Genomic DNA, 23334 nt, shown 5'->3' with positions numbered 1-23334 from the left:
ATGTGGAGCATCGTGGCAAAAAAAAATCGATCGATCCTTCTCTTGCATGGAGAAAATGGCCAGTAGTAGGGTGTAACAGGCTGAAGCGATACAGAATAATAGTCCTTTACTCAGCATCGAACCTTTTATTGCCTGCTCTTAGTTTTATTTGTTTGGTATCAATTAACGATAGGTCAAGAGTAATGTGGGTAACAAGTATAATCAGAGCCACATTTAGAGGTCTGGAGGCCTTGGGTAAACAAAGTAGTTGAGGCTCCTCTAAATTATTATTTTCCATTACAACTTTTGTTTATTCGTGTTTTTTTTTAATAAACAATTTAATGTGAAACCAAGTAGACATTCTCAACATTGAAAAAAGAATATAAATATGTCAAAGGAAAAGTTGTTTACTCTTGGAATTCGAAAGATTTTTTTTCGAAGTCTTGTGGCTGTAGCCCTCACCTAAATCCGTCCCCGAGTATAAATAAATAAATAAAAAAAAAAATAAGCCTTTTATTTGTTGCGTCTTTTCAGTAGATTTTTGACTAAATTTATTATATTTATATTTTTGAAAAAAATTTTTAATAATATTATCAGACTAAAAAAAATGCTCTCCTCGAATATAGTGTTGTGCAATGATACTCGAATATAGTGTTGTGCAATGATAGACGACACGTTTTCGGTTTGCATCGAGCTGGACTAAATTATACTGTTATACTGTAATATTTCACTCATTAGATTGGATTGTGGATACCAAGTGCAGGATTGGGGGATCTTCACAGATTCTCATCAGATTACTATCATAAAACATTTATTTTCAATTTTATTAGAATTCTAAATTTTTATTACTTTGAAATTAAAAAAAAATAGATATGACTTTATTTTATATTAGGTTACTTTCCTTTTACTTTTTAAGTAGAATATTCAAAATAGTTTTTCCTTCTTTTAAGGTTTAAAATTTCAGATGTGGCGATATGATAATGAATGATTGAAATTACAAATACATATCTAAACAAAGTATATTTTTTATTTACGATTTACATTTCGTCTTTAAACAATAATATAATTAAGTTAGAAAACGTACTCGCTGCGATCTTTTATTTCTCAATTTACCCAAGAATTGAGTTTTCCAATTTATTACACAAAAAATATATGTTAACATCGATACGCTCGACTTGCAAATAAAACTCCAAGTGTGAAACGACTCTTTTTATAAATAATGTGACAATGGTGCGGTTTATTTGAGCCGCTGTAACAGTGTGGTGTTGAGCAGTTGTCCTTCGGCAAGGGTTTGGGCGTGGTTGGTCAGCTCCGTACTAGGGAAGGCAGTGAGTAGCGTGAAGGGCGTGAGTTGATAGGCGGGCTCTGCGCGCGATACAAACTGCAACAGGTCGCCCACAGTGTGCGAGTGATTGAAGCGACCCGTCAGACGACTGCCATCTGCTAGGCGAAACTGTAAATAAAAAAACGAGTGTGCTTTAGAGTCTTCTTCTCAACTCCGTTCGCCTCGCCCGATCAACTTTTCGTAACGCTCTCGTCACACATTCACCAGCTTACTCCCCAAGTCAAGCGTGCGTAAAGAAGTTTTATTTCAAATAGATAATAATAAACGTCTCACACTTTAAGACCCCACTTGGATTTACTCCTCCGTCGAGATTTGGAAACACAATACACAAGCCCAGACCAGTGTTGCCGTTTTAGCCATTTTGTGGCTAGATCTAGCGGATTTTCAACGGTTTTAGCTAAAAAACAATCCATTTTAGCCACCAAAATAAATCTAGCTACTTCTGGCTGCTTTTTAGATTGTTACTACATACATATTTTTATTACTATAAAAAGTCTACCGACTAATACATACCACCATACGGTACCAATACTACCAAACTAAAATACATAGTTAATTTTAGGCAACACCAATAATGTCCGCATTATGGCAGGAGGATTCCCGAATGAATGTTTATCTTTAACGTAATTTAGGTTCGATCGAATGAAAATAGACCGTATTGCTATTGCTGTAGTGCTTAGTTTGTTTTGCATAACGTCAATACTACTGTCAAAATGTCAAACGGAGCGCAAAATTTTTAATGTTTACGCATACGCAATACGCATTTTTTTTAAATTAAAGCGTGTGAAACCGCGGGGCACAGCTAGTATATTATAGTTAGTAATTCAAAGTAAAGTAAAGTCGTCGTAGTTTTTTTAGGTGCATTTCAAAACTAAGCATTAGCACAATTTAGCATTGTGCTCCACCGAGTCACATTATGCTCTGTAATTGGAAAACGCACACTTTAGCCACTTCTAGCGGAATTTCGAAAGTGATTTATTTACAAAACTGGCAACTTTTTTCTTTGATGTAGCCACAAACTAGATTGTCCTAACGGCAACACTGGCCCAGACCGCGACAGACGTCTGCATGGCCATACCATTAATATAATTATACCATTAATAGGTAAGCAATAATAAGCAACTTAATCACTTTTATTATAAGGTACCTGCTAACTTGTATAGCTATACATACATACATATATATATGTTTTTTCGATGAATATACTTACAAATAATACATATAGATAAGGGAGAAGATAGGCTAGTTGTTATATATTTGGTTATGTATAATGAAACTCCGGTGTGGACAAATATAACTTTATATTATTTAAGACCTTCTTAAATGATTAGCTGACAAGACAAAGGACGTGTACGTACGTATTAAGTTTCTAGTGACGAGTGATGACAGTGACGTTTCACTTACATAGACTACCATTCATAACATCTCCCTTTTTCTTTACAGACATGACAATTCAATATTATGCTTGTTAAGACTGACTGACTGGTTGACAATTGACAAACTAATAACATTATAATATGACTAATATTAATAAAACTTATAAACTAACAGACTTAAAAATATATTTTAAATTTAGCTTAATCATACGTACAATCTTGAAATCTAACTGTAGGTTTGACCTGTCTACCACTAATTGTTCTCTTAATTCCCTCATGTTTACTTTCTTTACTATTTTTATCTTCCATTCTCATTTCATTCTTTAGGCTTATTTGACTACTTGCTGGACTTTCTATTTTCTTTTCTAATATTTTTTCTTTAGTTGGACTAGAAGAATGAGAAGGTAACAAGTGTTGACGATTTCTTCTATAGGTAGATCCATCTGGAGCTTCAACAATAAATGATCTAGGCTCTTCACATTCCTTTATTATTTTTCCTGGTTGCCATTTTGACTCTGGCAACTTTTTAAACATGACTTTATCTCCTTTCCTTATTTTAGAGAAATTTTTTGATTTTTTATCATAATAAAATTTTTGTTTATAATTATTTTGTTGTTTTATTTTCCTGTAGATTTTATGACTTATTATTTTAGGTTGAAGGTGTGTTTCAACAGTAGGTATAAGTGTTCTGAGACGACGAGACATCAACAACTCAGCAGGAGATGGTAAGTTATTTCTAGGTGTTGTTCGGTACTGCAGCAATGCAAGATACGGATCATCCCCTGACTCATCACATTTGGTAAGTATGCGTTTGACTATTTTCACTCCAGACTCTACTAATCCATTAGAACGAGACAGGTATGGACTAGATGTAGTATGTGTAATATTCCAAGACTCTAAAAACTGTTTGAATTCTTGTGAATTCATTGGTGGTCCATTATCAGAATTAATAATTAATGGAATTCCATGACGACTAAATATAGGCTTTAATGCATTTATTAATGCTTTGGCTCCAGTTGAACTAACATTAGCAATTTCTATGTAGTTTGAATAATAATCTTCAACGACAAGTATGGTTTGATTATTAAATTTTAAATAATCTATCCCGACCTTTTGCCATGGGAAAGAACATATTTTATGTGACATTAGAGGTTCTGGTGGATTGTTATTTCTGTGTGACAGACAGATTTCACAGTTTTCTACACACTGCTGTATATCATGTGACATTAATGGCCAATATACCACTCCTCTTGCAAAATTTTTAGATTTTTCTATACCTTGATGACCACTGTGAATAATTTTCAAAATTTCTGACCTTAATTTTGTAGGTATTATAAGACTATTACCTTTCAACAATAAATTTCCGACCGAATGTATTTCATGACGACAGTTCCAATAAGGCAAGACTAATTTATTGACTTCTGACTTTTTATCAGGCCATCCTTGTTCATAGTACTGCTTAAGTAGCTATAGACATTCATCATTTTCTGTAGCCTTGGTCAGCCACTGACGACGTTCTTCCGAAATAGGTAAGTTTTTGACAAGCATGTTGACATGAACCTTGACATCTTCATCCAGCTCATCTTCACTGCACTCAGGTAAAGCTGCTCGTGATAATGAATCAGCTATGTACATTTTAGTACCAGGTTTGTACTCAACCTTTAAGTCGTAGGCTTGTATTCTAAGCATAAGCCTCTGTAGACGTGTTGGAACTTCAGCTAAAGGCTTTTTAAATAAAGTAATTAATGGACGATGATCTGTTTCCACAGTGACAATTTTACCATAAATATATTGATGAAAGCGAATACATCCAAAGACAATGGCATACAGTTCTTTTTCAATCTGTGCCATGCATTTCTGACTTGAAGTTAATGTTTTAGATGCATAACAAATTGGATGATTATCTTGAAGCAAGACTGCACCGACTGCTGACTGACTTGAATCAACTGACAAGACTACTGAATTTTTGACATTATAATGTGATAAGACTGGCGCCTGACAAATTATCTCTTTTAGACGTTTAAATGTAGCTTCGTGACTCTCATTCCATGACCATTCGCTTGACTTTTTTAATAACAGACGTAGAGGTTCAGTTTCCTGTGTTAAATTCTTTATAAATCCTCCTAGATAATTTAAAATACCAAGAAATCTTTGTAGATCCTTGAGACAGACAGGAGACGGCATATCCTTGATAGCCCGGACTTTATCTGGATCAGGTGACACTCCATTTTGTGAAAATATATGACCTAAGTATTTGACTTGTGTATGACCAAATTTACACTTACTTTTATTAAATTTTAAGTTGACTTCTTGAGCTTTCTTAAACACTCTTTGTAAATTTTCCTCATGTTCTTGTCGACTCTTTCCATAGACTAAAATATCATCAGCGTACACCATGACTCCAGGTAATACACCAAATGTTTCTGTCATAATACGATGAAATATTTCAGGAGCACAATTAATACCAAAAGGTAACCTTTTAAATCTATAGCGGCTAAATGGGGTGTTGAATGTACATAACATTGAGCTTTCCAAATCAAGACAAATAACCCAAAATCCACTACTTGCATCAAGAGTAGAAAAATATGACGCGCCATGAAGCTTAGACCGTACCATATCAATAGTAGGTATAGGGTAATGAGATCTACATATTGCTTCATTCAAGTTTCTGGGATCCAGACAGACTCTTAGTTGACCATTTTTCTTCTCAACCAATAAAAGTGAACTCACCCATGCTGTTGGCTCCGTAACCTTGGTAATGACATCCAAATTTTCCATATTGTCCAATTCCTTCTTCAGTCTATCGTGTAATGAGAATGGAATTTTCCGCGGTGGATCAATTTTAGGACGAACATCACTATTGACAGTGATATGACACTCACCAGGTAGACAGCCCAATCCATCGAATACAGATTTATACTTTGACAATAAATTCTGTAAATTATTATTTTTATTAATATAATATGACTGTAAATGTGACTGAACATGACAATTACTTTTATAAGACTGTGACTTTTCATAATTATTATTACATGACTCTGACAGATTTTGATATTTATTATTTGCCCTATATGACTCTGACTGACAATTCTGACTATTACCAAGACAATTATTAAACTTTGACCTATGACATTGACTCTGAACTAAGTTTGAATGATAATTCTGACTAAAACTTTGACAATCACTTGACTTTTCAATATTAAAGACCCTTTTAATAAGACCTAGCTCTGAACAGGTATCTTTACCAATGACAGTTGGAGATGAGACATTTGCAATAATAAAGTTAATAATTTTTGACTGACGTTGACTATTTACATAATAAGTACATTCAAGCTTTTGTTGACCTAATATTGGTATGCTATTTCCACAATAAGATGAAACTTTAGAATGACAAGGTGAAAAATTTTGATTGACATTTAATGATTGAAACAAATTATATGACATGACATTAACATCACTCCCTGTATCTAAAATACATTGCACATTTATGTTATTAATTGTAAGATTAACACTCCAATCTGAAATTGTAGACTGACATAAATTCAAGTGTCCGACAAACAAATAATTTGAATTTTTACCTTCACAGTCCATATTGTTCATATCATTTTGACTTAATTGTATATATTTCACTGTTTTAGACCTGCAGAATGCCTGATAATGACCTAGACGGTGACACTGTCTACACCTAGCCTTTTGTGCAGGACAGGTATATCTATGATTTTGCCCACACCGTGTACACATTCCTTTTTCTTGAGACTGTAAACTTGTTCCTGACTGTGACATTGTTCCTGACTGTGACATTGCTCTTGACTGTGACCTTGCTCTTGACTGTGACCTTGCTCTTGACTGTGACCTTGCCCTTGACTGTGACCTGGCTGAAGACTGAGACTTGGCTGAAGCCTGAGATCTTGACTGACTGTATGATTGACGTTGATAGAAGACATTAGTAGACTCTTTAAACTCTGTAGCATGACATCTAGCTGAGACTATTGTTTTTGACAAGTTTCTAGCCTTTTCTAGTGTTAAATCTTCCTCTAGTAATAGTTTCTCACGGACATGTTGAAAACTTTCATGCATATTAGTTATAAAAATATCTTTAATCATTCTATCTTGTAAATTTCCGAATTCACACGACTGACTTCTATTTATTAATGTCGTAAGGAAGTCTTCCAGGCTTTCTTCAGCTTTCTGTTTAGTTGTAAAAAACTTATAGCATTCATAAGTTGTTTCTTTTAGGTACAAAATATTCCTCAAATTTAGTAACTAATTGATTAAATGTAATTTTGTCGATGTCTAAATTGAATGAATTAAATATTTCGAGACTTTCCGTACCTATAAAATGTAATAAAACTGCTACTTTGCGTGCGTCTGACTCTTCGTATATGGCACTTGCCTTAAGAAAAATAATGAAAGTTTGGTACCATTTCTTCCAATTCGACGATAGATTGCCTTCCAGGCTCATGGGCTTGATATTTCCAGCTATTGTAAGCCTTTTTGACGACGACATTGCCTCTTCCCGCTCGCCACGTGGCTCGACCTTTTTGACCTCCGACATTGACTTTATATTTTGTAGTTGTTCTTTTAAAAGACTACTTCTGACACCATGTTATATATTTGGTTATGTATAATGAAACTCCGGTGTGGACAAATATAACTTTATATTATTTAAGACCTTCTTAAATGATTAGCTGACAAGACAAAGGACGTGTACGTACGTATTAAGTTTCTAGTGACGAGTGATGACAGTGACGTTTCACTTACATAGACTACCATTCATAACACTAGTGAAGAATACTTTTGGGATTGAACTTTTAAATTTATTACTAGAAAATTAAATAAGTACTTTCTGAGGGATAGAGAAAGAAATTATTGACAAAATTTCACATTGAACAACTTTCTCATACAAGAAAACTCAAAGTTCACGTGATTTTAAAAAGTAATAAACTTCGTACAAACAAAATTAGTATTTAAGAATGGAGTCAATTTTTGTAACAATTTTTATTATAATGTGTTAGTGAGTGCGGATAAAGGTATGGGTCACGGATAGTGGGGAATGTAAGGATAACGTTGAGCCACGTGGGTGGGGTTTTTTTTTATTAAATAAATTTGGTACACAGTATGGTATTTAATGTCGCTTTTGTAATGATAATTACGATGATTGATTAGTCGGAAAGAGGCTAGTTGAAGTAGAAAATTGGTAGGAGGCAAAGAGATAACGTGGGTGGGGGTAGGAGGGAGGTCGGCAGTGTATCTGCACGGTGGGCCATGTGGGGGTTCCGGCAGTGTATCTGCACGGTGGAGCCACGTGGGGGGTTCTGGCAGTGTATCTGCACGGTGGAGCCACGTGGGGGGTCGGGGTGTGTACCTGCACGGTGGAGCCACGTGGGGGGGGGTGTACCTGCACGGTGGTGACGGGCCCGGCGGGGTCCACCCGCACGGCGTCCTGCGCGGCGCGCTGGTTGGCGGCGCGGTCGGCGGGGGACGCGCCCAGCGGCGCCGTGGCGCCCACCGTGGCCGGCGTGGGGCTGCGGGCACAGAAACGGTTACGGAGGACTGAGCGGCACGGGCGCCGGTTACCTGACGGTAGGCCTGTAACGCCAGGAGGGACGAAAGCGCGTTGCCGTCCCTACCGGGGGTAAACCCAAAGGTGGCGAACCAGTGTAAGTATATGGAGCTTTACAATCGCGCTGCGACTGGCGCTCTGGCTAACTCATTCATCCATTTTGCTGTGATCTTCTGTAAGGTCGACGTACTACCCCAGTCGGGCTGCTCCATATTTTGAACAGGAAATTCCTACTGTGCCCTACCTCAGTTAATTATAAATAGTATAATCATGAGTTACCAAAAACTAAATTTATTAATTGAGAAAGTAGGTCAAGCAGCTCTTTTTGTATAACTTCACATTAGAAAGACAAAATAAATTAAAATATAAATTTATAAATAACCTCAACGAGGCCCCTCACCTGCCCAACATATGGCCCTTCCCAGAGAAGGGTGTGTTCTGCTTGCGAGTACGTGGACACTCCTCATGCCTGCGGTCCTCAAGACTAAGCCGTACTTCGCCCCCGGGGCCTCCTGGGGCCCTAGATAATTCCGACGGTATCTCTCTGTAATAAACAATTAATTTAAAAGGGTAACTTTGAAGTAAAACTTTATTACGCATGGTTGACTTGGTTGTAAGCTGGTGAATGATGACGAGAGCGTTACGAAAAGTGTGATCGGGCGAGGCGAACGGAAGTTGAGAGGAAGATATAAGTTAGTGAATATAGAAAGTAGTACTGTGTGGCTACGGTACTAAAGAATATAGCCACCCCCTCTCTTCCCGTGGTTGTCATAAGAGGCGACTAAGGGATAACACAGTTCCGCTACCAACTTGGAACTTAAAAAGTCGACCGGTGGCGGGATAACCATCTAACTGCTGGTTTTGAAATACACAGGCTGAAGACGGGCAGCAGCGTCTTCGGTGCGACAAAGCCAATACTGCGGTCACCAACCCGCCTGCCCAGCGTGGTGACTATGGGCAAAACACATGAGTTCACGTTATTTTTGGCGTAAGCTTGTGGAGGCCTGTGTCCAGGAGTGGACTGTATAGCCTGTAATAATGATGATGATAATGATGAATATGAATATAGAAAGAGAGTTACGTTTCGTAAGTTTTACTTCAGTGTATGGTCTAAAGCACACTGAACACTCGTTTTTAGCTAAACAGCCTTTTTGACTTATTTGATCAAAAAATAAATTAACTATTACAGTATCAGTTAAAAATTTGATAAAGTGTTTCTTTAAATTATTATTAAACTCTCGGTCTTACAGATCTATACATTACAATACATTATAATATACATTTAAATATAAAATAAATTAAAAATCAAAGAGATATTTATTAATTTACATTATATAAAGTGATAATCGCTTCAGCTTATCACAGACCACTCACTGGTGGACATAGGCCTCCCCAAGTTCGCGCAAAAAATGTCGCGAATTCATGTGTTTAGCCCATATTAAAGAAAGTAAAGTGATACAATTTTAATACTGTAATAGTGTAACAAATATCTACATTTATAATTTCAGTGCAAAAACTGTTAAGTTAAATTTATAATCATGTTTACTGATGAATGTCATTACGCTGATTGTTAAATAAAATATACAATCTCACCCTCTACGTATACAGCTGAGAAATTCAGCATTTTCAGGATCAGTGTAGTGTCTCAGCGGACCGTCGTCTACTGTAAAGCCTTCACGATATAGCCTCAGACGGACCGATCGGGGTTGGTTGTCCTGGAAACATCATAGAAATTTTATATATGAATAGCAAACTTAGGTGCAATAAGAGTAACACTTTAATGATATGATGATGAACGGGCCATTTTCCACAACTCGACGTCTCCGAGCCCCTATTTTCTTGTAGTACGTAATTATAAACTCTAGTTTAATAATGTTTTCAATATTTTTCTGAAAGTAATTAAATTTTATCTATTTATCATTGTTTACTAATATTCTTAGTAATTTAAAAACAGCTTTAAAAAAAAATAGGCAATCACCTAAATACTGATGTTTTGTAATATCACACTTGTTGTTTTACTGCAAGCCAGTGTTTACTAAATAGATAAATAATATTAACCTGTTGCTGTGTGTTACCCGGTGTCACCTGTTCATGATCGTCTGCTGTTTGGCCTAAATACAGAAAAAAGAAAAATTAAAAAATGAACAGACTGGTCACAAACATTTTTTACATTATGTACTGCTCTAGAAGTCTTTAATGAATTTGTTTTCAACTATTTCTTCATCTCTATTATTTCTCATCTAAATATTTTATAACAATTGACAGTTTTTTTTTTTAAGAATATCTGCTAAGTATTGTGATAATTCTTATCAAATCTATGGTAGCTTCACAATAACTACTATAGTTCCCTTGACTGCGGATTAGACTCCCGTTCAAAGAGTTATCACAAACTCATATTCATATCCTTGGCATAGTAAATTACTTTTGGGCTATCACCATTTCTCACACAAAGGTCTTGACACCCATTTCTTCTTCTAGAATAAGTATTACAAGGTAAGTTAGTTATGTACAGAGATTTATACTGTCAATAGAACTGAAAAATTAGAACAGCCTTGCCAGATCTAAAAAGTGTATATATTTACAAACCTAATCTGTATCCGACTCCGCCGAACACACCTCCGCGGCCTCGGCTTGTAGAGGAAGGCTCATCATCAAATACGACTGCGCCACGTCTAGAAAATATGGACATAATTGTATTATACAAATACATTTACAAATTTTACTATAACATTTATACAATTAGTTTGAGGAATTGGACAGTTATTGAAATAAATATGAACACCTCTAAAAAATGAATAATATATTTAAACTTCATCTTATATTACAATAGTTGTGAAAGATCGTCATGAGGTAGACATAGACTTTCACTAGTTTCAACCAGTTAATGTAAGTTGATTAACGTAACTACACTGATTAAAACAAAACTCATTGCTATAGTTTATAATAATTTGATTATTTGATATTGGAGGTAGCCAAAGGATTTCTTCTGTAGGGAACAAATAATATGAACAAATAAAATCTGCTACTACTAGACTAATAAGAATAAATCCAAATTTGATTGGTCAAATAACGAAATTCTGCTTGTCTTTAATTAATGAATTAAAGCTGAAATTAAAAAAATTAATTTTGGTTTTTCCTAAATACTTGAATTCTATTTTAAATAACAAAATATTAAGAAATACAATTTATATCTTACTCTCTGACACTTTTAAACATTTCTGTGACAATATCCTTGCGACCCTTTCCTGGTCCAATAATCTGTTGTCCTGATCTTTCCGATCCTCCGGCGTAGAAAGCTTGACCTGTAACAATAAGTCAGCATTTAATTTATACAGAATAAAAATACAAAATCTTTTTGTAATGCCAATGACGTTTTTTATTAATGTACAACAAGGCATATAATATCATCAAACATATGTTATTACTTCCTGATTTTAAACTGGGCATTATATAGTCTGGACATGACAAGTTACTGATTACAAAATATTGAGATTATTGTTTAATATTTATGAGTATTTAAGACCAAGAATAAACCTTTTTACTATAATTATATTTATAAAAAGGTAACATATATATTCATTATATGTTCACAAATAACTGCTTATTATTAAAGGGGTTTGTTAAGTGTGAATAGAGATGAAGATAGTACTCATAACTATTATCAGATTTAAAAAAAAATTAAGTTCATATATTTTCATTTTAATTTAAAACAGACCTGCATCACAATCTATACTATTAAATCTTGCTATTTCTTGTCTTAACTCTATATTTTCTTTTGTCAGTAAATCAATTTCTTTTTTTAATTTTTCTATTTCTCTTTTAGTCTCATCTAACTCTATATTACTTTCAATTCTTCTAGAATTATTTTCATCTGTATGTTTCGAGCATGAAACTTTAAAATGAAGTTCCTGTATATCTTCTTTATTATCTATTCATACATTTTTTGATACTACAATTAAAAGTGTAATTGCAGTTTTCATTATTTTATTACAAAGCTTGGCAACCATACTCAGAAATGTTTGATATTGCAAATAATGTATGTATGGTGGCAATAATTCCACTAAAAAATTTTTTTTTATACCCAAAAAATAACCAAACACCAACCTTCTTCATCCTCACTGGAACTTTCTTGCTGCAGTGAATCTAACGTAGCAAAGTGTGGATTGGATTTCTTTTTCTCCTTTTTCTGTGGCCGTCCTGGTGACCTAGGGGGTGAGTCCATGTCACTATCTGACATGGCAGGGGCAACAGCAGGTGCACTTGGTGCTTCCTCTACATTGCCTCCATGTTCGTAAAAACTGGACAATGCTACCTAAAACGTTATATCAAAAGGAGTAGTTTAATTTCTAATAAGAAAAATGATACTATATGTAAATAGATGGAATTCATAAAATCCGACAATTCTTTTCAATTAAATACGGAGTAAAAACAAAGAAGATTATTAAGACAGAATATTTTCAGCGACGAAAAATAAGTCTTTTCAAGTTGATATATGGGTAGTCTAGTTTATAGCAAAAGTAAAAACCTAAATATTCATATTTAGCAAGGGTATAAGTGTTTTACTACATAATTACTTGTTTATAAAGAAAAAACACTAGCCTCTAGCTGCCAGTTCGACGATTCCAAAAAGAATCTACTTCGATTCTCATCGGCACCGGTTACGTCGCAAAACTGCCTCAATGTGTCCTCTTTGTTAGCGGACATTTTTAATTTTGCTCAAAATAGCTAGACAATACAACTATACTAATGTAATCTTTTATTTAACTTATTTTGTTATTTATTAATATGTTAAACGAAATCAAAACTAAGCAAGTCATCAGAGTTTCAATCAGGCATAGAGAATCTCTACATAAGTTTTTCTTTGATAGAAAAATAAAATTGTCTATTAAAGTGAAAAAACTGGTTTTAAAGTTAAAATGAAATAAAAGACAACTAATTCATATGGCAACGTATAATTTGAGATTAATATTAATATATTTTTTTTGTAAAATTAGAATACACTTGGGTAATTTCATGTAATGGACGTTGTAAACGGTAACGATTTCTTTAAGGCTGCGTTCCACTAAGCATCCGCAACGCCCGGAAAACCCATTTATCGTTCCTTCGATCAGTTTAGAGTTTTAGACCCCTCCCACCTTAGGTGAGATTTTCCTAGACCCTCCTTCCCCTTACGTGAGATTGTCTCTGAATATGATAGAGAATTAGAGGTTATTTAAATAAAATAAAATTCAAAGCAAAAACTAAATGGTTTTAATAGCCATGAGACTTATTTTAGCGGGCAAAATGTACACTAAATATATATTTTTTAATATTATATATTTTTTAAAGTTAATGTGAGATTTTCGATTATCCCCCCTCGGTTTAAATGAGATTTGGTGAGATTTCATCGGACCCCTCCCCACATTCTGAACTCACCTAATTAATGGATGTCCCCTAAAGACCGTAGTCATCGCGAGCGATTGCTCGACGCCATAGATGACGCCAATGTTCGGGACCACATCGCCCACAACATATAGGTGGGTCAAATTAGCTTTCATCAAAACGTCACGGGAATTTGAAAAAAACTACCGTCAATGACAAATTGTGAATGTTATCTCTCATTCGATTCTGCAAAAACGTTTAATTTGTACGATTTTATTTTTGTGTTACCCACACATTAGGAATTCTAAACAGTTTTGAATACCATATCAAAAATTGACCGCTCCAACGGGAATCGAACCCGCGTCTCCGACTGACCATGTCGACGCTCTAGCCAATCAAGCTATGGAACGATGTACCCACTATATCGAAATTCTTGATATGATGATTTTTATATTCGGTTTAAGCGAACCGTGGCGCCGTCTATAGTGAGTTCTTTACAGAAACTCGTAACTATTCAAAGTTTCATATTACAATGAAAATCTTTGACAGGAGACGACACCATGCTATTTTTAATATGTACGATTTTATTTTTGTGTTACTCATACATTAGGAATTCTAAACATTTTTAAATATCATATCAAAAAATTATTAATTTTTGAATATCATATCAAAAAATTATTAATTGGCTAGAGCGCCAACACGGTCAGTCGGAGACGCGGGTTCGATCCCCGCTGGAGCGGTCAATTTTTGATATGATATTCAAAAATGTTTAAAAAACGTTTAATTCCCAGGAATCAATGTTTAATTGTTTTACTCCAATCTCAGTGAAATATTCACTTATAACCCCCACAGCTGCATGTTTTCTCCACGCCACCATATTGTGACCACACAGTTGACACCTGACAGCGCCCAAATATACGTTCCTCATATAAAATTCGCCTACAAGTACAAAACCTACGCCGTTTTTTACCTTAGTGGAATGGCAATTTCAGCGATCGTGATCGATGGCGTTATGGGCCTTAGGTGGAACGCATCCTAAGTCAGTCAGACTCATGTCAATGTCAAAATCAAATTTCAATTGTCAATTTTTGTGCAATGCAGAGTAATGCAGTTAATTATTTTGAAAATAGTTTGTCTTAATTTTGTTGATACTATATATATAATACTTATAGATAATTTCAGTTTAAGTTAAAACTGATTGAATTAAATGCACATGGTAATTTAAATAAATGAAGACTGCGCGTAAACCCTCGGGCAACATAATGAGGAAATATTATCAGCTGATTCTTGTTGTTGTGTGTTTTGTAAGTGTAGTAACTCTCCTTATATATCGCCACGAATACTACCGGCTTCGGTATGTTCTAGAAGTACTCAACTTTTTTGGTAAGCCTGGCTTGTCCGAGATCGAGTTTTGCGGACCCGGTTTTAATGCGACCATGCTGTCTGAAATACTTCGCAACTCATCAATGGAAGTGCGCGAAACTCCGCCTTTATTTCAAGAAATCGATGAAAACTTTTATTCATATTCATCTTTCCTACGATCTTATAACAAATACGACAATTTGTCGCCGACAAACGCTCATGTTATAGACACGATCGTCATAGGCAAGGCCGATGTAACTCCAAAATACCGATGTAATATTTGGTTTGAAAATAGTTCCAAGCCTAAAGCCGGAAGATTCAACTACAAAATAGTGTCCGATGTTATTAATAATTATCGTTTATACATATTTGAATGTTCTCTAACCCAAAATTTCGGAAAACCAAAAGGAATAAGTTTCTATTTAAATGACTATAATACTAATCCAATGCACGCACCGATCAGCAAAGTGATTCAAGTAAATACGAAGAGAAAACCTCGAGTGAGAAGCAACATAAGATTTGTCAATAATATTGAACCAGCAATATGTGTCATACCAAACAGAACACCTATTGTATCACGGGACGCCTTTATTGAATTCTTGGTATTTCATCACTTAATCGGAGTTGATTACTTCACAATATATGACAGTATGATATCAGAGGATGTGATAAGAAGATTGAACTTGTTCCCCTCAGATATCACTCAGTGGCAAATACAATTCTACCCTCTAAACTACCCATTTTTATTTTCAAAGTCTTACGATATTGTCAGAAATGCCATTGAACTTGATTGCTTGTTCCGACATTTTAGATATGATAAAGAGGAATCTAACAAAGTAAGTCATGTTGCGGTGCTTTCTTGGGATGAATTTTTAGTGCCAAGGGTCCATAATAATTTCAAGGATGTTTTAGATGATTTTGATCCAATACGATCACTTAGAACATATGTAGTTGAACCATTAATGTTTTGCTTGAATCAACCAGATGACATTGATGCTGAAATAGGCTATCCAGATATAACAAAGAAAACTCACTACTACACTATACCTCAGGACACTACACCCGTAAAAATAAGGAATTTTGACACTATGACTTCATTTGATGATCTCTTTAATCTGACTTCTAATATCAAGAATATTCCATTAGACTTACTAGGAGCACATAAGTATAATGTATGTAGAGATAGAAAGAAATTCCACCCAGAAGGTTACAATGAAACGGAAATGCAAGTATTTCCACACAAGTTTGAAGGTGCAATGCTTAAATTTGGTCAGAATTTAGTGAGTAATAAAATATACAGGTTGTACAGATCTGGCCAAATTTGGGAGAAGTCATACAATGACAATGTTAGAGATATGTTATAAATTAATTATACTTATTATAATTATATTTATTGATTAATTGTTCATATCAAATTAACTATATAAATATGGGCACATTATACTGCCAGGATTTACAATTTAGGTGTAATAAGTTGACATTTTGTGATAATGATTTTTTCGTGTTGTAATAGCAACAAGATAAATATATAAAAAGGAAACTGCAATTGAATTTAGCCAATGTCCTGCATATGAAATGGACCTTAGTATACGTAGTAGGATTGACAATGAAGTAACAGGATAGATAAACAATTATTATTAAGTAAATTATGCATTTGTCAGATAATAATTTGTTATGATAATGTTTTTCATAGGGACCGATGGTTAGTAAATGAATGAGAATGTGTGCCTTTTTATAATGAGGGTAGTTACATAGTTCTAATCCATTCCTAAATAAATGTAATATATACTATGACTAGTTCATTTTAATCCAATTTGTATGTTAATTAAACAATTATTTTACATAGGGACCATTTACTTACAAACATAAATAATAGTATGTTTTTTATGCCAGTAATATATAATACAGAATACATGTATATGCACGTGGTAAGTAAACGACATGTCTATAAATCCAGTGTTGGTTCAAATACATCTTCGAATACAATTGTGATACAATGATAATTTTTAGCTGTTTTGGCATTCTTCTAATTTAATTGTAATAAAATAATGTATGCTTTATAATGTGTCATACAATGACAATTTGTGAGCAGTAAATTGAAAACTATCATATTTTTTTATTTTTAATACTATTCTAAAAACCAATTGTCAACTAAAATAACACCATTGTAAAGTCACTGACAGGCCAGTGTGAGTATATTTTACTATACAAAAGTTGCTTTATAATACCATATAAAACAATCTAGGATGTATGTAGCATGGGACCCTAAAGTTGGCAATAAGTGGCTAAGTTAAGTTGTTTTTTGTAGCTACAGGTAAGAAATCTTGAATATAGTCCTTACCAAAGTTTTTATGGTTATATAATTACATTCTGTAAAAGAAAACGAAAGAAATAGGCGTTTATTTGCGAGTACACATTTAATCTACATAAATAAAAATGAATGTTGCTAATAAGCGCATAACTTGAGAATGGCTCGACCAATTCGGAAGGTTTTAATACAAAAATAATAATAATAATAATAATAATTTTTACTATTAATTTTTGACAGAACGAAGTCTGTCCGGAGAGCTAGTTTTAATAAACTGCATAAAATGCTGAATTAATACGTTAGTAATCATAGTTCAAAGTATTAATATTCATTGACGTATATTTATTAAAAAAAAGAAATTTCAATATGCTCAATATAGCGAGGTTCATTAGAAATTTACGGGACTTATATCTCGTATATTTGTGATATTATTATGTTTCAACTAAAGTTCTTGGTGACGCTGGTATAGTTCGCGTCATGTAAAAAGAACGCTGAAAGAAACTGGAGGGGGTGCGTTTGCGCATGGGTATACTCGCGCACAAAAGTACTACTGTTTTATTTTTTAATTAGGTTTTCACTCGCGGCTTCGTATAATGGTTATTGGTAGGTACATTAAAAAAATACTAAAAATACCAGTGCGAATAATTCGGACTAAATAAGTATAATAATTATCACTTTACAAAATTACAAAAAAAAAAAAAAAATTTAAACAAAAGCAATAACAAATTTTTTAGTTATTGAAATGTCTTATTCAAAAATATTAATTATCTGAACTCTCGATGTTAGTATCTAAATAGTTTTTATCTGTTTAAAATGATAAATTGATATATTTTTTTTTGTGAAATAAATAGTAAATGGAGTTTTACAAGTGTCCGTATGCTAATGTGTTGTGAAAGTGAGTGATAAATGCGGAAAAAACGTGAATTACGATTGACAGTGGATTGTTTAACAAATAAGACTGTTCCAAAAAATGGACAGTACGAAAAAGTTTTTTCAAGAGTTGGCAACACTGTAAATCGCCTTTGCGCATTGGAAACGTCAACTCCGACAAGCCCACGACCACCGGTCACTTGATCTACCTTTGCGCATTTTGACAACCAGCGTTCTTTTTACATGACGCGAATTATATATTATAAATAATTTTTCTCACTTCTCTATGTAAAACTATTTCGTAATTTAAAACTTTTGTGCGCGATAATATTTTGAGTCGACGTCGAACTGTCTAACCAATAGCACACCGGCAAGCATGCGATACGTGATAAACACTCCCGTCCCCTACCCCATACCACCAAATAGACCGATAAATCGCTTCTGCGCAGTTTCAAGGCCAGCGTTATTTTTACATGACGCGAACTATAATACTTACAATAGGTAATTTATAGTATATTTACATGAAGAAAATAGTAATTCGTCGCTGCCACTTAGTTTAGCCCATTTAGCTACGCTCCTAGCCCAATTAAATCGTACTTAGTAAGTAAATTGAACATCTCTCTGATAGGCTTACTTTAACTAGTGAATTTGAACTGAGCGTTAAAAACAATTCATAAAAGTAGCTATAAATATAAACAGATTGCCAAAACTTTAAACTAGGACTCAGTGAGGGAAGTAGTCAACATCAATAATAATTTTATTTCTAACATATAATATTTATGTATAAATTGGATTAGATTGAACTTTGTAACCGATATTGCTTAAATAACCATAACAAGACTGCTTGATTTTACAGAATGTCACTAATATTATAGTTAATAAGAGATAATTGTCTAAATGTAAGGTTTTAAACTTTCGCAGTCGCCGGTCACTATCAACACTCAATGCAGTGATCCCAGACAAAAAGTATATAAAATTATACAGGTATTCCAAGAAACTTTTACCCGTCTGATTGACACGTGCCGTGAAATTTTCGTTTTCGGAACAATTATCGTAAATCAAATTTTTTTTAATTCAAGTTTTTAAGTAAATTTACTAAACAACTGTTTTCAAATTTCAGTTGGCCAAAAAAAGGTCGTTGCTTCAAATAATCATACAATACATTCTATTTTATGTTATATTCGGTAGGACAGACAGAATTATCGTGCAAATTGCGTACGATACTAGGGTACGATCGTATATCGTACGTAGGCATGAAATTATCGTAAATGTACGATAATTATTGTTTTTTTTTTTTTCTTTAATTGGGATCACTGACTTATTGGGACTTGATTGATTGGTTTAATGGTAAATGGGACTAACCGCGATTAATAAAATGACAATGACCGTAACCTGAGAGTCTTGTCTGTATAAGTAAAAAATGTTACTTGTCTAAATATTAATCAAATTTGTCTAGTCTAAGTGATGTTACGATTAAAAGAACATAGTAATAACCCATCACTTTTTTTTTGCTAACTTTTTCACAGTATGATCTAATAAAGGTTGTTGTATTATTTTAATTTGTTTCATTGATTTCTGAGCAAGACTCCACGTTTATGTCTATACGTTTTTAAGACTTAATTTACTTAAGACTGTTTAAAAAACATGCTTATTATATGAATACCGAAGTCATAATTCCTATATAACTATACAGAAATTTATAATATACACATTTTGCACTGAAAATAGAGTCTTGTTTCTCTCACAGCAATTAGTCTCTAATCATTCTATTTTTGTGCTTTTGAATTGTTAATTATAGAGTGGGTACCTTACGTACGTACGTCGTCAATTACCCCATGGTTAATTGACTGTGTACCTCGGCAACTACAGCTTCTTTGGAAGATGGGTCGATATTGATTATTTTCTTAAGAATTCCAGTTCAAAAAATATTAAGACTTTTTGGCGACAGATCGAGTTTTGCTTACATAAATTCAAAAAGTAACAAAAATAAAAAAAAACCTTCGTGCTTTAGACCAAACGACTGGAGTAAAACTTTCTATCTTTACTAACATATCTCCTTCTCAACTCCCGTTCGTCTCACCCAATCACACTTCGTAACGTTCACGTCACGCATTCACCAGCTTACTCCTCAAGTCAAGCGTGCGTAAAGAAGTTTAACTTCAAAAAGGGTGAGTCCCCCGTAACTACCTACAGATTGCAACGTCGCCGAAATTTCGGGAACCTCAAAATGACAGTCTCTACTACTGCCGTATAAGTTAAAGTTATAAAAGAACGTACAAAATACTTTATTTAAAAATCTTTACATTACAAAAACATTTAATCAAGTACAAATCTAAAGGACTCATGTGCAAGTTGGTGTATGACATGAAATTATAATTTTCGTTTAACTTGCGAACAATAATATGTGTTTAGATTCAGAAACTCCTTTAAATTTTAAAGTAACATATTTAAATGGTGATGCTAACTACAGCATTCAGCTTTGGGAAAAGTGCAGGAACAGGGATCTGTTGCTATGCATTCAGCGGGACACGTACAGTTGCAAGCTGAAAAAAAAACGTAAAGAGACATTATTATATAGACTAGACGAGGTTGGTTTCTCTACATTTATCTAGCTGCTCCGTTTCTATGCTTTGTAGTGTTTTATTACGGAATGTTTAAAGTACTGTAAAAATATTTTAAATATTTAGTTAGATACTGAAGAAAAACACTATTACTAATAGTATGCATACAGCATGTAACATCGCACTGCTGGTCATAGGCCTCTTCGCCCATGAGGCCTATGTCCTGCAGTGGACTGAGATAGGTTGAAACGATGATGATCATGAATGATGTTTTTTTTTTATGTCTATAGGCCAAAAGGAGAATGAGGCTTACGTGTTTGGCAGTGGGATGTTACATGCTGAATCAATCAATCAGAGATAAAAACTAAACTTTGGGTTATGAGTACCTACATCTATGAGTGACTTAACGTATGAAAAAATAATGAAAATAGGCATCCTCAATTAGTTTATCTGAATAAGATTAATTTTTTACTTAAGTACTTAGGTAAATCTAAAAACTAAGTGCCTATATTCCATTCAATTGAAATAAATATATTAATACTGACGTTTACAGTCTCCATACGCGCAGGGGTCCATATATTCCGTGCAGTCTTCGCCCGGGGGCAGGAAGGATGAGCGGTAGATCGTTGTTCCTTCCAACTAAACGATCAAAATAATTATTACCAAAAACTTAAAAATTTTAGGTAATAATTTGTTTCACTAAATTATATGGTCTCTACGTAGTATGTACCTAATATTTATAAATTAAAGTTTAGCTAAATTAACACCAAATGAATGAAATAGATTCATCACTATTAGTTAGAGATACATGCAACTAAATAGCTAAATTAGTAAACGTACTTAGATATCAAAGTGCGTATTGTTTGTTGTGTAATAAAGTAACAAACGAACGCTTCCTATCTTATTTTTTAGTTTTATGTATTTCCTAAAAATATCAATGCCTCCTGTTGTCGCCTCCTAGCTGTAACAATTTTGTTTATACCACCACAAAGTGGCAAACAAGCGTACGGTCTGACGGATGGTTAAGGGATACCGTAGCCTGCAATATCAGGAGAATTGCAAGCGCGTTGCCGACCCTATCCCCAATCCTGGCCAGGAGCTCTGGCTACTTTACTGCAGGTACACAGAAACAATATACTTGAGAGTAGTATTATTTACCTTGTGATCTTCTGTAAGGTTGAGGGACTTACTCAGTCACGTTGCTCAAAGTTGTGAGTAAGATATTTTATGCATTATAATAAGTATGATGTAGATCACAGCAGCTTATTGAAAATTATTTAAATACTAGCTATGCCCGCGACTTCGTCCGCGTGGAATTTAACAAAAAAGTTATTTTTCAGCTCGCAGAGTTATAAAATAAATTCATTTTTAAAATAAAAGTATCCTAAGCTACTCCTTACCATATCAACTATCTGCCAATGAAAGTCCCGTCAAAATCGGTCCAGCCGTTTCAGAGATTAGCCGGAACAAACAGACAGACAGACAGGCAGACGGACAAAAATTGTAAAAAATGTTATTTTGGCATATGTACCGTGTATACATGCATTTAGTAAAAAGCGGTTATTTTAATGTTACAAACAGACACTTCAATTTTATTTATTTATGTAGATGTATAGATGTTAATGTGAATAATACCTTTTGGCAAGGTTTTTGATACTGTCCTTTACATGCCCATGGCGGCCGCTGAGGGGCCGGCGCACAAACTGGCTGATACGACATTTTCTGTATTGTGTCGCTTTCCATTTTGGCTACAGAAAAGTTTTGATTATTTCATGAAATTCACTAACTCGCAGTCATATTTGTATTGTCCAATTTTATAATTAGATTTTTTTTATTTGACCTCGTTTAGTGGTTTATCTACATTTATAATAATTGTGTTTGCTTGCATATGAAAAAGCCGACTTTAATTACATCGACTACAACGTAGGTAGACAAAATAATAATCAACTAAATATGTATTATTGGAGATATCTCAAAAACTACTCGTTACATTTTAATCAAATTTTATTGGGACCAAAAGAAAAGCACCAGGTTTCGATTAAAAAAAAAATCATCAAAAAAGGTACACCAAGTGAAAAACACACACATATAAATACAGTCGAATTGAGAACCTTGTCCTTTTTTTAAGTTGATCAACAAAAAATGTAGCAGTTTACGGCATCGCCTTCGCTATGTTATGGCACTATGGTGCAACCGTTATGGTTATTTTGCGAAAGAAATGGTATGAGAATATTATCTACCATCAACAGTACATAAAAAACATTTTTTCTCAAAGATATTTTACCCGCGGGTTTTTCGTAACATCTGGTCGGGGCGTAGGATTCAGGCAGTGGCACGCGGCCAGGATCTAAGTAGGACATGCGGTTCACAGTGCGGTCTGCATGGATAAAAAATATATTTGAAAAGCGAATACTTGTATATAATGAACTGTTATGTGTATATGTAATAGTAATTTTTATTATCTTAATTTAAAATAACTATATTATATAGTACCTACACAAGTCTTCTTTTATTCAAAATCGGTCGCAGAAACATCTCAGCTCAATAGGAATTATTGTTTCTTATCTTTCTATTACTTTAAAATCAATACAAAAAAAAAGTATATTATA

The 23334-nt window shown here is 34.0% G+C and overlaps 3 protein-coding genes across 3 annotated transcripts in view; 1 reads left to right on the top strand and 2 right to left on the bottom strand.

The window, feature by feature from the left end:
• Positions 1 to 988: 988 nt before the first annotated feature.
• Positions 989 to 13104, bottom strand: LOC123664774 (NSFL1 cofactor p47). Its single transcript, XM_045599253.1, has 9 exons — positions 12863 to 13104; positions 12368 to 12575; positions 11460 to 11565; positions 10850 to 10935; positions 10322 to 10374; positions 9857 to 9978; positions 8664 to 8807; positions 8099 to 8225; positions 989 to 1432 (listed from the first exon to the last, which is right to left on the bottom strand). Exons 1-9 carry the CDS (start codon positions 12965 to 12967, stop codon positions 1217 to 1219), a joined length of 1167 nt encoding a protein of 388 aa, XP_045455209.1. The 5' UTR covers positions 12968 to 13104; the 3' UTR covers positions 989 to 1216.
• A 1749-nt stretch (positions 13105 to 14853) lies between these two features.
• LOC123664659 lies at positions 14854 to 16780 on the top strand. The gene has a single exon (XM_045599176.1). It carries the CDS (start codon positions 14854 to 14856, stop codon positions 16348 to 16350), a length of 1497 nt encoding a protein of 498 aa, XP_045455132.1. The 3' UTR covers positions 16351 to 16780.
• Positions 16781 to 20423: 3643 nt separating this feature from the next.
• LOC123664404 (stabilizer of axonemal microtubules 1) overlaps positions 20424 to 23334 on the bottom strand; it is a 28119-nt gene continuing 25208 nt past the window's right edge. Inside the window, exons 10-13 of the mRNA XM_045598949.1 lie at positions 23010 to 23102; positions 22361 to 22473; positions 21271 to 21364; positions 20424 to 20707 (exon numbers count right to left, since the gene is read on the bottom strand). Of these exons, the coding sequence (XP_045454905.1) occupies positions 20625 to 20707; positions 21271 to 21364; positions 22361 to 22473; positions 23010 to 23102 (383 nt within the window). The 3' untranslated portion in view covers positions 20424 to 20624. The remainder of the gene's footprint in view (positions 20708 to 21270; positions 21365 to 22360; positions 22474 to 23009; positions 23103 to 23334) is intronic.

Source organism: Melitaea cinxia, chromosome 22 (assembly GCF_905220565.1).
Source record: "Melitaea cinxia chromosome 22, ilMelCinx1.1, whole genome shotgun sequence".
Lineage (NCBI taxonomy): Eukaryota > Metazoa > Arthropoda > Insecta > Lepidoptera > Nymphalidae > Melitaea > Melitaea cinxia.
The sequence above is the reverse complement of the archived record's forward strand: the minus strand, read 5'-3'. Positions and strand labels throughout refer to the sequence as shown.

What these genes read in the sequence shown, in the direction of transcription:
- LOC123664774 (XM_045599253.1), bottom strand. Translation starts at nt 12,967, where the DNA reads ATGTCCGCTAACAAAGAGGACACATTGAGGCAGTTTTGCGACGTAACC. An exon ending in TTCCAGTGAGGATGAAGAAG is followed by an intron (nt 11,566 to 12,367) that starts GTTGGTGTTTGG and finishes TTATTGTTACAG; the next exon opens with GTCAAGCTTTCTACGCCGGA. An exon ending in ATGTTTAAAAGTGTCAGAGA is followed by an intron (nt 10,936 to 11,459) that starts GTAAGATATAAA and finishes CATATTTTCTAG; the next exon opens with ACGTGGCGCAGTCGTATTTG.
- LOC123664659 (XM_045599176.1), top strand. Translation starts at nt 14,854, where the DNA reads ATGAAGACTGCGCGTAAACCCTCGGGCAACATAATGAGGAAATATTAT.